The sequence below is a fragment of the Oncorhynchus mykiss genome, chromosome 28 (genome assembly GCF_013265735.2).
Source record: "Oncorhynchus mykiss isolate Arlee chromosome 28, USDA_OmykA_1.1, whole genome shotgun sequence".
In the NCBI taxonomy this organism is placed as follows: domain Eukaryota; kingdom Metazoa; phylum Chordata; class Actinopteri; order Salmoniformes; family Salmonidae; genus Oncorhynchus; species Oncorhynchus mykiss.
Window position 1 is genome coordinate 175,157 of NC_048592.1, and position 14,694 is coordinate 189,850.

Here is a 14,694-nt window from a genome sequence, read left to right on the forward strand (position 1 = left end):
CACATGCACATAAATAATATGTTCAGTGCAATATACTGTATGAAGAGTTTATTTCCAAAATGCTATATCCACACATTTTTCACATTTGTGTTTTTTTATCAGAAATGATTCCTTATGGATACCTTCATCTGTGTGTAAAATATTACTGTTCTCAGATTATTTGTTCATAGATTTTAGAATTAGAAGCTATATATCCATGATTTAGCTGGAATGGAACATTCATATCCTGCATATTTCTCTGTGATATGTGGTTGTCTCACCTAGCTACTGTATCTTAAGATGATTGTACTTACTGTAAGTCACTCTGGATAAGAACATCTGCTAAATGACTAAAATGTAAGTGATTTACACACAGATTGCATATTACTGTATTGAATTATTATTTGTAAACAAAAAATACTATTTTTTTATTTTTTTTATTTAACCTTTATTTAACCAGGAAGGGCTCATTGAGATTTGAAATCTCTTTTTCAAGAGCGACCTGGCCAAGATAGGCAGCACCAAGTCATTACACAATTACAGACAGACAACATGAAAAACTAAAAGTAATCTAGTAAAAAAAACAGAATTCACAGGAGTCTAACAAAATCATAAAACAGCAAATTAAAAACATTGACAAGTCAAGGAAACAACCTCAATCAACCTTATTTATCTATGATTTAAAAACACCAATCGGTTCTTCCAGTTTAAAATGATTTTGTAAAGGCATTCCAAGTCGATGGCGCAGAGTACATAAAAGCCCTTTTACCAAATTCAGTTCAGACATTTGGAACAGTTAATCCTGCGAACGAAGAGAGTACCCATCCCATTTTTGATCAATAAAAATGCCCTCATAAAATGGTAGTAACCCCAAAAATGGCTTTGTAAATAAACTATACCAGTGACTGAGCCTACGATTAACTAGAGAAGGCCAGACAACACTGGAACATAAAGTGCAATGGTGCGTAAGGGTTTTGCAGGTTAAAATAAATCTCAATGCTCCGATGGCCAACTGATCTCAAACACTGAGCAGAAGCATTCATATATAGAATATTACCATAGTCTAGTACAGGCCTAAATATAGCTGATACTAGCCTCCTTCTGGTTTCAAAAGAAAAACAGGCCTTATTCCTAAAATAATATCCCAACTTCAGCTTCAATTTTGGAAGTTGTTTAATATACAATTTAAAAGAGAGGCTGTCATCAATTAAAATTCCAATATACACTACCATTCAAAAATGTGGTGTCACTTAGAAATGTCCTTGTTTTTGAAAGAAAAGCACATTTTTTTGTCCATTAAAAAAATAATCAAATTGATCAGAAATACAGCGTAGGCATTGTTAATGTTGTCATTGACTGGAAACTCCTGATTTTTAATGGAATATCTACATAGGCGTTCAGAGGTCCATTATCAGCAACCATCACTCCTGTGTTCCAATGGCACATTGGGTTAGTTAATCCAAGTTTATCATTTTAAAAGGCTAATTGATCATTAGAATACCCTTTTGCAATTATCCTGATTAAAGAAGCAATAAAACTGGTCTTCTTTAGACTAGTTGAGTATCTGGAGCTTCAGCATTTGTGGGTTCGATTACAGGCTCAAAATGGCCAGAAGCAAATAATTTTCTTCTGAAACTCATCAGTCTATTCTTGTTCTGAGAAATGAAGGCTATTACATGCGAGAAATTGCCAAGAAACTGAAGATCTTGTACAATGCTGCCCTTTTACAGGCCAGCGCAAACTGGCCCTAACCAGAATAGAAAGTGGAGTTGGAGGCCCCGGTGCACAACTGAGCAAGAGGACAAGTACATTAGAGTGTCTAGTTTGAGAAACAGCCGCCTCATAAGTCCTCAACTGGCAGCTTCATTAACCTCTCTTATCTACCCATCCCGGATCCGGGATCGTGAATACAGACTCAAGCTCATTACCATTACGCAACGTTAACTATTCATGAAAATCGCAAATGAAATGAAATAAATATGCTAGCTCTCAAGCTTAGCCTTTTGTTAACAACACTGTCATCTCAGATTTTCAAAATATGCTTCTCAACCATAGGAACACAATCATTTGTGTAACAGTAGCTAGCTAGCGTAGCATTTAGCGTTAGCATTATCGTTAGCATTTAGCAGGCAACACTTTCACAAAAACCAGAAAAGCATTCAAATAAAATAATTTACCTTTGAAGAACTTCAGATGTTTTCAATGAGGAGACTCTGTTAGATAGCAAATGTTCAGTTTTTCCTGAAAGATTATTTGTTTAGGAGAAATCGCTCCGTTTGGTGCGTCACGTTTGGCTACCAAAAAAAAACGAAAATCCAGTCATCAATTATGCCAAACTTTTTTCCAAATTAACTCCATAATATCGACTGAAACATGGCAAACGTTGTTTAGAACCAATCCTCAAGGTGTTTTTCACATATCTCTTCGATGATATATCCTTTGTGGAAGTGTGCGTTCCGTTCTGAATCCCAGGACAAAATGACCGCAACTGGAGATTACGCACAAATTTAGACAAAGGCCACCGGGCGGACCCCTGGAAAATGTAGTCTCTTATGGCCAATCTTCCAATGATATGCCTACAAATACGTCACAATGCTGCAGACATCTTGAAGAAACCACAGAAAGCACATGGTCGTTCCTGCTGCATTCACAGCCATATAAGGAGACATTTGAAAACAGAGCTTAAGAGATTCTGCTCATTTCCTGTTTGACGTTTCATCTTGGTTTCGACTGTAGAATGAGTTCTGTGGCACTCACAGATAATATCTTTGCAGTTTTGGAAACGTTAGACTGTGTTCTTTCCAAAGCTGTCAATTGCATAGTCGAGCATCTTTTCGTGACAAAATATTGCGCTTAAAACGGGCACGTTTTTTTATCCAATAATGAAATAGCGCCCCTATAGGCTTAACAGGTTAAATAGTCCTCCCAATCGGCTGTTTTCAGCTACAATAGTCATTTACAACATTAACAAAGTCTACACTGTATTTCTGATCAATTTGATGTTATTTTAATGGACCAAAAATTGTTTTTTTCTTTCAAAAACAAGGACCTTTTTAAGTGACCCCAAAGGTTTGAACAATAGTATATGTATATGAGGTTATAGCTTCAATCTCATTGCCCTGACAGGTAGTAATAGGTAAAAGGTTCAGAAGTATATTTCTTGCTTTAGAAAACAGTTTAGTTTTGTCAGCATTGAGGATAAGCTTCAATTAACACAAAGTCTGTTGAACAGTGTAAAAATCAGTTTGCAAGTTCTGGAAAGTTGTGAGAGACTTATGTACAACACATAATAATCAGCATAAAAGTGAAGTTGCTAATTTTTGTCTAAATTATTTATATAAAAAGTTAATAAAAGGGGACCAAGTACAGAGCCCTGGGGCTAACCATTGCAGACAGACAAGTTAACAGAAATAAGCCCATCAACTTGAGTGCACTGAGTGCTGAGACAGATAGTTAGCAAACCATGCAACTGCATGCTCCGAAAGATCTACGTTCGACAATCTCTGCCTCGGTATAGCATGATCAACTGTATCAAAAGCCTTAGAGAGATCAATAAAAAGTTAAACACAGTACTGTTTTTTGTCAAGGGCTTCAGTGATATTATTTAACCTTCATGGCTGCTGTAATTGTGCATAGATACATTTATAAAATAGAGTTAGTATATAAAAGCTAGTTTAGCTGTTTACTAACAAGGGTTTCAAGTATTTTCGCCAGGGGTGACAGCTTTGAGATTGGCCTATAATTATATAAAAGAGTTTGATCTCCCCTTTTTAGAAGTGGTAGGACAAATTCTGATTTCCAGTTTTTTGGAATTTCATTATATTCCAGGGTTAAATTTAACAGATATGTAAGTGGTTCAGAAATCAGCTGCCAGTTTTAAAAAGCAGGGATCAAGAAGATCAGGACCTGCAGGCTTTCTCTGATCTAAGGATTTGAGGTCTTTATGTACCTACTGCACTGAGAATAGCAAAAAGCTAAAGGTTTGACCAGCTCTCACCGTTTCATCCACATAGGTTTGTGCAGAGAAAGAGGATACTAAATCAAACAGCCTACCAGATTACACAAAGTGCTCATTGAAACGATTCAGCATTTCAATTGTCTCAAATACAGCAACAGAGTTCTTCAATACACATGACAGTAATTTATTAACATTACCAGACATACACCTAATAGCCTTCCAAAACTTTTGAGGACCAAGGTGCAGCGCGATGAACGTACATTTTCTTTATTTTAAGCAAAATGACACCAAACAAACCAATAAACACTACAAAAACAAACCATGACGCTCACAAGCAAAGTGCTCTAAACAGAGACAACCTCCCACACACACAAGTGGGAAAAGGGTACCTAAGTATGGTTCCCAATCAGAGACAACGATAGACAGCTGTCCCTGATTGAGAACCATACCCGGCCAAACACAAAGAAATAGAAAACATAGAACACAAAACATAGAATGCCCACCCCAACTCACGCCCTGACCAAACCAAAACAGAGACATAAAAAGGATCTCTAAGGTCAGGGCGTGACAGTCATTCAGGTTATCAGTAGTAACAGACATAAAATATTCAGACTTGGCCTTCTTGAGAAGAGAAGAACACTTGTTTCATAGCTGCCTAAAAAGAGGCCAATCAGCATCAGAACATGATTTCCTTGCTTTAGCCCAGACTAGATTATGTTTGCGAATAATACAAGACAGCTCAGAAGAAAACCATGGATTATTTCGCCCTTTAACTCTGAACCTGCGGAATGGGGCATACTTGTTTACTATTTGGAAAAAAACATAATGAAAGAATATTCAGGCAGTTTTCACATCAGGAATAAGCTCCAGTCAAAATAAAACAAATCATGAAAGAAATCCTGCTCATTAAAACTCTTAAAATTGATCTTACAAATAAAGCACGGGTTTGTCTTATGAACCTTAGTATTTCTAACAGCAACAACAGCACAATGGTAACTTAAATCATTACAGAAAACACCAACCACAGAATATTTATGTGGAACATTTGTCAATATCAAATCAATCAGGGTAGATTTCGGTGGACATTTGAGATTTCGATGGGTGGGTGAGTTAATCAACTGGGTAAGATTCATAGAATTACAATACATTTTAAAATCATCAGACACCGGCTTTAACCAACACCAGTTGAGATCACCAATCAAGATCATTTAACTGTAAATAAGTTTAGACATAAGGTTCATCAGAGAGGAAAATGCATCACAGAGAGCAGAGGGGGGTCTATAACAGCCAATCACAGTTATAGAGAGACCCTTTGAAAACTCAACATTCAAAGCAAGAAATTCCAACTGTTTACAAATAGTTTCAGACTTTGCCACACTTAGTCATTACATATATAGCCACACCCCACCTTTCTTAACTCAATCAGTGTGATATACATTGTAACCATTTATACAAATATCCCTATCAGGAACAGACTTGCTGAACCAGGTTCCAGAAAACACAATTACATCAGCATCATTTGATTTAGCCCAAATCCTATCCCCATCAATTTTAGACAACAATATTAAAATGTTTCATTTAAATGAAAAATACCAAAACCAGTTTGAAACATAAAATCAGAGGGGATTTGGAGACATTGCATATCAGGGCCAGGGTTAGGTTGCACGTTACCTGATATTAACAAAGAAGAATAACTAGGCACCTCTGTTTAATAACCTTTCACGGCTTCTCTTTAGAGACCTACTACAAGTGAATTCTACAAGTGAGATTCCAGACAATACAAAACAGTAATTTTAAACCATTAGACTTTGGTAGTGACACAAGTTCGTACTGTTCACATCATGCCACAAATGCATCGGCATTTGGATGAGTGGACCGAGTAAAAAAGAGCGAGTTCCCGCAGACAAAATGTCAAATGGACGGGAGAGCACATTATCAGATGTACTCACCCAGCGACAATGTTCGTTTTCTCCAGAGTTTAGTAAAGCCAGTGCACAAAGCAATACCACAAAAATGTAAATTTTTTCTGAGAAATTTAAGAAATAGAGACCAAGGAAAGGTAAAGGGAGAAAAGGACTGTGTGTATATATGAGTCTGTATGTGAGTGTGTGCTCGTGTGAGTAGATTGGGTGTGGGGGTCGATTGAGAGAACGGGTTGGGGATTGTTGAGCTGCCGCTGACAGCCAGGTGGAGAGCAAATAGGAGCAGCTTGGACGAGACACTCCGCAGTGGGAAAGCAGAGGATAGAACCCAGGCCAGGCAGAGAGAGGTTTACTTTGGTAAACTTTGAGTAGGGAGGTGCCAATAGCAATAAAAAATTATCCGAGTTGAGGGAGACCTGTGATCTTTACACCAGCAAAACTAATAATTTGCACTACACAACAAGGAAAGTGTAGATTTGCTCCACCATAAATTAATAGGTTATTAGTAGGTTAAAAACTATTAGTCACAGACAAATGACTTGACATGCTGCCATCTTGGATTGGGATCCCGTCACAAAGCAATACTACTGTCACCTAGCAATACTACTTATTTCTCTGAGAGTAAGGTGGATATATAACATTTAGCTAAATAATACGATTAGTTGTCTCTCTGAAATGAAACCATGAAGTGTTAGATTTGAAACAAATCCATTTCTGTCACCCAACGCCACGATTAGATAGTGAAAAAACAAGCCAGTCGCTTTCATAATTTCTTTAAACAATAAAAGCTAATTTACTAACATTTCTGAAAATGGATATACAGTACAACATTTGCAAATTAAACTCTTCATATAAGTCAGGGAATGTGTACAGTACAAGGTAATTGTTACCAGAATGACCAGTATCAAGTAAAGGCCTTTGTCTCCCACTCCTAAAAAATACAAACACACGGTACATTAAATGTAACAATTATATTTAGCAATTTGACTTACATTCCTCCATTTAATTGTCTTGATATGGTTGTCTCAATGGGGCAGAGTGATGTTCAGAATATATTACTCATCAGATTATCAGACCATATTTAGGCCAAAACGTACCTTATTTCTCTGAAACACCTTGCCATGCTCAATAAATAGGGTGGAAGGGGCTCTTTTCAGTGAGTTTTTAGCGGAGGTTGTTCGTCGCATTAGCGGATTGAATAACCCACCCTGTGGAGACAAGGCCATTAAAATGAGCACAGACCTTAGAGTAGACCCCATGCTGTCAGGAGCTCCAATTGATTTACCCAATAAATTACTGGGAGTTTAAATATGGAGTGTGCTTTAGTCAGCACCTCCACATAAAATATATTTTTCTGGGTGTGCGCCAGCTCATGTTTTTTTAAAGGCGCTCCAACTTTATCACAATGTCACAATGACCCTGCCAAGAGTAGATAAAACACAAACTCCAATACAGTGACGTACTGGTAAGGAGAGTTTATAATGTGTCAAGCAACTTTGGTCGGCCCATGATGTTTTGTCCCTGATTTATTAATGAGTCACCTTAGGAATTTGACCAATTCTGTTTGGTCAACCCATGTCACACTATGAATCCATTTGTTTTTTCAGTATAACACACTAGTGGTTGTGTTGAGTATTCAAAACACCAAGTGACAGTATTGTGCCACAAAACATCACTGTAGGCTATCTGAACCCATATTTATAAGGCTTCTCAGGGAAGGAGTGCTGCTCTAAGATCAGTGTTGCATTTTAGAGCATTATGAATATGATTATATGGACATGGGGGACCGGATCCTAGATCAGCACTTCTGCTCTGAAACACTTTATGTATACGGGCCCTGGATATTTTCAGGGATGAGAATTCTATGGGTGGCATAACAGGGTTGTGGGTGGCAGCGTACCTGTGCCCGTTCTGTACAGAAGGCCAGAGACTGCCTGAAAGAGGTGCGTTTGGTTGTCTTCCGTGCAGTGATGAGGTTAATCTTTGATCCAGCTCTTAGATGCAACCACCTCTTCCCGGTCAAGTCCAGTTCCTGAACCCCCAGCTCCACCTCACACAATTTTCTACCTGTTAAAGAGCCGTAAACTGTCACAAATGTGCAGTAAATACTTACATGAAATACGTGTACAAAATAAATTAACACTAAGTAATATTGTAATAGCAATAGCACCAAATTGACATTTAAAGATGGAACTCAACTCTATTCTAAAGACTCAAATGAGTTTTGTTGACAGGAAAACATTCTGCAAAAAGGCAGAGAAAAAATACCAAAACACCAGAAACGACAGCTAACCAGTGCTTTCCAAAATCAGAGCACATAGGCGCATTTCCCTTGTCAGGACTTCCGCCTCACCGGCTTTCTAGTCACCACCGATCCATGTTTCATTTTCATTTGGTTTTGTCTTCATTATACTCACCTGGTTTCCATTCCATAATCAGTGTTCCTTATTTAACCCTCTGGCTTCCCCTGTTGTTTTGTGTGTGATTGTTTTTGTCAAGTGGTTACTTGTACGTGATCTGGATTGTTTATGTTTATTGTTGAATTTGAGTAAATATCGTGGCTTTTACTCATACCGGTGTCCTGCGCCTGACTACGCATTATTCCATTCACCTAGAACATTGACATCCCTCCACAATTTTGAGAAGGAATCCTAGCTCACTGCTTAATGGTGAGTAAAGACCTGGAGGAACCGTGGCCTTACATGCCCTCATGGCCTGCACACTATTTTTTTTAGCTGTGTTCAGTAGCCTGGTCCCAGATGTGTTTGCGCTACCTTGTCACTCATTTTCATGTTTGGCATGATAGCACAAACCGGTCTGGGATCAGACTCTATATTCAGCCCTTAGCGCTTAAATAACCCAAAGCTTGGGGGCATTATATGAAGTAGTCCCAGACGTTTATATTTGATCTAATCTCCTCAAAAACAGTGGGGTAGAGACCAGCGTAAACAGGTTCCCACCACTATAAAGCACTATGCCTTTGTGTCTGTAGTGTTTTACATTGATGCAACAGAATGCAACTTCAACATAAACTATGGGATGATGATGGAAAATTCTGTGCAGAGAATTTGTTATAACATACAATTATGTAGACATTTTTCTAATTCAAGCTAAATGTAAAAGAATTGTTTTACTTCAAAGTCGAATCCGACTCACTGTGGTTGTTAAAGATTTCAGTGTTGCTGTAGTCAACTGAATCCTTGGATGACACCAACTCTCCCCTGGCAACATTTTGGGAATTCTGGAACTGATGAGAGCAAAACAAAGGAAATCTATTGAAATATCACACTGACTTCTTTGTACTGTTTTCTGTTTACAGTTTTTTGCTGTTAATTAAATAAATGTATGTACGCCTCTGACTATCACCTGACTGTGCCCTTATTCAAGCCTGAAGTCAAAGTCTCTGAAGTCAAAGTCTCTCGGAACCCTGGACACACAACGCTGTACAGTGTTTTAGGCAGTGATTCAAACCAACTCATATTAACTACTTTTAAAGGCAATTTTACAGACATTCCTGGAGATTGTATTCACCGTACACGACATGGATGTCAGCTCAAACATGAGTTGCCTTTAGAAGTCCATGTGCATTGGTTTGAATCCCTGTCTTTGTCTCACAGAACCCAAGAAAATAGTAGCAAAGGAGTGAAATCGGAATATCCCTCTATAATATCTCCCTATACAACTAATTTACAGCTCCTGTTTCTCCCCCCCAGAATGGACGTACCATGTGCTCCAGTATGGCTGTGTTGGAGTAGATGGGTTGCGATTTGCCACTTCCACAGAGCTGGTGAAAGGGGTCGTCAATGTACATGTTTGAGGTTGGGAACCTTAGTTCCTTTAAACCACTGATAGTAAGAAAAAAATGTTAATCAAGTATGCATTTATATACATAGTTCAGGGCCTGTGTTCACAACTTGTCTTAGAGTAGGCGTACTGATCTAGGATTTGTATATTAAATCTAGCAAATCTGATTTTAGATCAGCAATCCTACTCAGACACACTTTGTGGATATTGACCCTGTTCTGTAGATTATCATTGTAGATCATCACACTAGAGGTCGTCACGGGTCCGACTGAACAAGAAATACCAGAGACCTGATCCGGGTCCAAAATTTGAACTTTTCCCTCGGGTCTGTGTTGGATCCTGATTGTCATCTGGTCTATGCAACTACGGCTGATAGACCCGAGTGGACCTGAATGGACCCGACCACGGTCTGCATAGCATGCAGCATATTTATTTTACGGTACTAAGGGGAATTTATTGACTTATAGAAGGCCTAGCCAACATATAAAGACCTATTTGTTAACCAGAAGAGCAACTTGGTCGATAAACTTTTTTTTGTTCACTCGGGTCCAATCGGGTCTGGTCTAGACCCGGACCCATAAGGGTATGGGTCAGGTCTAGGTCTGGTTATTGTCGGGTCCATCCCTGTTCAGGTCGGATTATTCTCAGTCCATTCAGGTCTGGGTCACCCTTTAATAAAAAACATTGTATCCGTTTGGGTCCAGGCCAACTTTTTGGACCCGAGAAGATAAATCAAGACATAGTAAAGGATCTAGTGACCACTGTGAAAATGTATTACCTCAGTGTTCCAGCAGGCTTTGAGGTGATGTCATGGTGAGAGTCAGCCTGACCGTGACTTACACTCCCATCCTGCAGGAGCTGCACCCACTGTTCTTTCTCATCTGCACAGCTGGCCTGGAACAGAGACATGGATGAACAGAGCAAGGGAGGGTTGTGTGAGAGAGTGATAAAGAGAACGAGGAAGACAGAGAGGGAAGAAGGAGAGGTTCAACAACACTCCATGCACTGTTCCAGGAATAATTTGGTCCTATTTTATCCTGCACAGCTAATTTTTGGGGTTTTTGAATTATTTTATATAAGGAAATAGCTGGGTTGCGTTTGGTAGTGATCATGTACATAAGTTTCTCTTTAAAAAAAAATGTAAGAGTGTGAAATGACTGTCCAGAATGATCAAATTGAACCACAATGATAAGTGACTCAGTGATCCAATGAACTCTGGCCCCCTTTACAACACCAAAAGCCCTGGATGAATATCCAACCTTTTCAACATATTTTTTACCAGGGAGAAGGGTGAAGTTCCCCCTAGATGCTGATCTTGGGTCAGTTTTGCATTCCCCCCAATAATTAAGATTGGGGGAGGGGAAGCTGATCCTAGATATGTACCTAAGGGGAACTTCACCCCAGAGCTCTTACCTCCAGTACTGCCACCTGGTCTCCGTGTTGGACCACAGTGATGCGGTAGGCCTGAGGCATGTCGGGGTCTGGTCGAACCTGGCAGCCTCTCAATGGCACCATATACTGGGGGCTCTTTTCACAGCCCCTGTCTCGGTACATCTTCAGGACCCCGCCCTCAACCTGACACCACAGGCTCTGCCACTGGCAGTTCATCAGCACATTTAGAAACCCTGCAGCCCAAACAGGAAACAGGGTCAAAGGGCACGAGAGCCTTAGGGTAGATGAGATAGGAGTTAGTGCAAGACCAGGCTGTGGTTATGATTAGGGCTGTTCGGGTGACCGTAATACCACCATATCGGCGGTCACGAGTCATGAAGACAGTCAAATTCCACGTGACCGTTTAGTCACGGTAATTAGGCTTCTCCAAGCTCTGATGCTGCTGATGCTCATTGGTAGCCTAACAAACTTGCTAACTGCCAAGTGCTCCGCTCTCTATTGTCCCTCTAATCACTCCAACATCAATACAAACGTAATCAAAAATCAAATCAAACACTTCATGAGAGCACATGAGCTCATGTTGCACAACTTTGCTATAGGCTGTGCAATTGCGTGAGAAAACAGTGATGGCCTCTATTAAAAATGGTATAATCCCATCAACTTTCTGTAGGCTAGGCCTACTATATTTATTTCTCAACTTTCCTAATATTAAGCACATTGCTTCTCTTTAAAGCAGGCGTATAGCCTACCTGGCTGGCATGAAAATGAACCACAGGAAAAGTGTCCTTGATTCGCTATATAATTGCATAGATGAAATGTATTTTTTTCCGCTGCCCCTATTTCGAGACAGGTGCATAATCATGCTCCATTCTAAATCAAACCAAATGTCACACATATATTATTTAGTATATGTAAAGACAAGATTAAATCAGGAATAATCTGATGGGTGACAATGTTAGCCTATCACTTGTGAATTATATATTATCACTTGTGAATGATGCCCAGTTTAATGCAAACAGCGCATACTTTTGTGACTTTTTAAAATCATAGTCATACACCTCATGTAGCCTAGACCATAGGCCTATATGTTTTTATAAGAGTTGTATCACAACTAAAGCACATTCATCTGCTTTACAACAGGTGTAGAGCCTAACTCGCATATATATGCAGCTTGTGAGTTTCAAGCTTGGGGTAGAACATTTTCACCATAACAATACACCTCTTTAATAAAAGCATTACATGCATAATCGCATTTGTGGTCACTTTTGAGAATGGTGTTTTCCGGCTAATGGAACGTTCACGCTTATAGCCTACTGCTGTGTGTGCATTACTGCGCATTTAATGTGAAGAAATAGCCGAATAGTTTATAAATAATTTAAGCTAAACGTTCTTATCTGTTGCGTCAGGCTCATTGCTTGTCAGATTTTGAAATGATGCTTTACAGCGAAAGCAATCCAAGCGTTTGTGTAAGTTTATCGATCGCACCATAAACATTAAGTACACTTAGCATCAGGTAGCTCGGTCATGAAAATCTGAAAAGCAATCAAATTAATTCTTTACCTTTGATGATCTTCGGATGATTTCACTCACAAGACTCCCAGTTACACAACAAATGTTCCGTTTGTTCCATAAAGATGATTTTTATATCCAAAATACCTGTTTGTTTGTCGCTTTATGTTCAGAAATCCACAGGAAAGAGCGGTCACGACAACGCAGACGAAAATTCCAAATAGTTTCCATTATGTCCACAGAAACATGTCAAACGTTTTTTATAATCAATCCTCAGGTTTAACAATATATATATAATCGATAATATATCAACCGCAAATGTCTTTTACAGTAGGAGAGGGGAAAACAATGGCTGTCCAAATTCTGTTGCGCAATCAAAACTCATGTGACCACTTGACGCAATGTTATTTTTCAAAATAAAAGCCTGAAACTATGTCTGAAGACTGTTGACACCTTGAGGACGCGATGGGAAAAGGAATCTGGTTCATATCTCTTTAAATCGAGCAAAGGGAGGCTATGGAACATGGAGTTTTCAAAATAGAGGCCACTTCCTGTTTTGATTTTCCTCAGGGTTTTTCGCCAGCAATATCAGTTCTGTTATACTCATAGACAATATTTTGACAGTTTTGGAAACTTTAGTGTTTTCTATCCAATAATATATGCATATATTAGCAACTGAGACTGAGGAGCTGGCCGTTTACAATGGGCACCTTTTCATCCAAGCTACTCAATACTGCCCCTGCAGCCATATGAAGTTAATCTGCTAAATTGTAATTACTTCACTACTATGGCCTATTTATTGCCTACCTCCTCACGCCCTTTGCACACACTGTATATAGACTTTCTTTTTTTCTATAGTGTTATTGACTTTACGCTTGTTTATTCCATGTGTAACTATGTGTTGTTGTTTGTGTCGTACTGCTTTGCTTTATCTTGGCAAGGTCGCAGTTGTAAATGAGAACTTGTTCTCAACTAGCTTACCTGGTTAAATAAAGGTGAAATAAAATAAATAAAATAGAAACTGCCTGTTACTCAGGCCCAGAAGCCAGGATATGCATATAATTGGTAGCAGTGGATATAAAACACTTTGACGTTTCTAAAACTGTTAAAATAATGTCTGAGACTATAAAATAATTGATATGGCAGGCGGAAGAATATTATTTTGCTTTTGAGCTCCCAGGCTCTTATTATGTAAACCTATTATTTCTATGCATGTCCGTCACCCAGATTGCAATTCCTATGGCTCCCACTAGATGTCAACAGTCTTTATTCAAGGTTTCAGGCTTCTTTTTTGAAAAACAAACGTATTTGGTGCGTTTGTTAGGTTACCACCTGAAGCAAATCGGTCTTTCGGCTCGAGAAGGAGAGGACGCGGGCTTATGAATTTGCCTTTCATATTGAACATACTACTTTCTGTGTGAAATAGAGGGGGTGGGGGATTGATGTGGGGGTTTAAAACACCTCACCTCGATCGTTAATTCTAATGCAGCAGATGATTCCTTTCTGGTCTTTAGTATGGGTGAATGGAATGTCTTTTTGTTACAGAAGAGTGTGCCTCCCAAAACTTCAACATCAAACAATGAACGTGGGACAATATATTTCAACATCCGAATGTTGGGAATGATGAGAGATGGAATATATAAAATGATTGTCTATTTTGTGATGTCATTAAAAATTGTATAAAGAAATTAGAACAAAACATTGTAACTTGAGGAGCTTTTACACGGTGTATATCAGGTTTACATCCATTACGTGTTGTAGAAAATATCAATGATGAAGATAATGTTTTTGTGATGATAGGACTGTGATTTTAGTTCTCTAATGAGATCATAGTAATTAGAATACTTTGCCTCGTAACTAGCCACAACCCAGGGAGCACAGAGAGCGTGTCAGCATGACAAAAATGCCCCCTTTTAACCCGGGTGTAAAAAAGATTGAGTTAAGAATTAACATACCAGACTAAAAGGACCACAAGCTACGGCTTGGTCTATATTAGTCATGACCCTGGAAGAAGACAAAGGAACCTCTAACAATCAATGCTGCAGTTGAGTAGCTGTTCTAAGTACTTTATCTAAGCAAGTGAATTTAAGTAGTTTATTCTCTTCAATTCATCGTCGGCTACACTGCTCT

General features: G+C 38.9%; 1 protein-coding gene across 3 annotated transcripts in view; it reads right to left on the reverse strand.

Annotated features, from left to right (window-relative positions):
- Nucleotides 1-6,625: 6,625 nt before the first annotated feature.
- Nucleotides 6,626-14,694, reverse strand: part of LOC110508302 (actin filament-associated protein 1-like 2) — a 47,811-nt gene continuing 39,742 nt past the window's right edge. For 2 of the 3 annotated variants that reach the window (XM_036966897.1, XM_036966898.1), the window contains exons 10-16: nt 11,077-11,288; nt 10,442-10,557; nt 9,584-9,704; nt 9,016-9,106; nt 7,760-7,926; nt 6,957-7,067; nt 6,626-6,790 (exon numbers count right to left, since the gene is read on the reverse strand). In XM_036966897.1, the coding sequence (XP_036822792.1) occupies nt 6,764-6,790; nt 6,957-7,067; nt 7,760-7,926; nt 9,016-9,106; nt 9,584-9,704; nt 10,442-10,557; nt 11,077-11,288 (845 nt within the window). In that variant the 3' untranslated portion in view covers nt 6,626-6,763. Of the gene's footprint in view, nt 6,791-6,956; nt 7,068-7,759; nt 7,927-9,015; nt 9,107-9,583; nt 9,705-10,441; nt 10,558-11,076; nt 11,289-14,694 lie in introns of those variants that run through there. The other variant, XR_005040271.1, reaches the window with a different exon arrangement.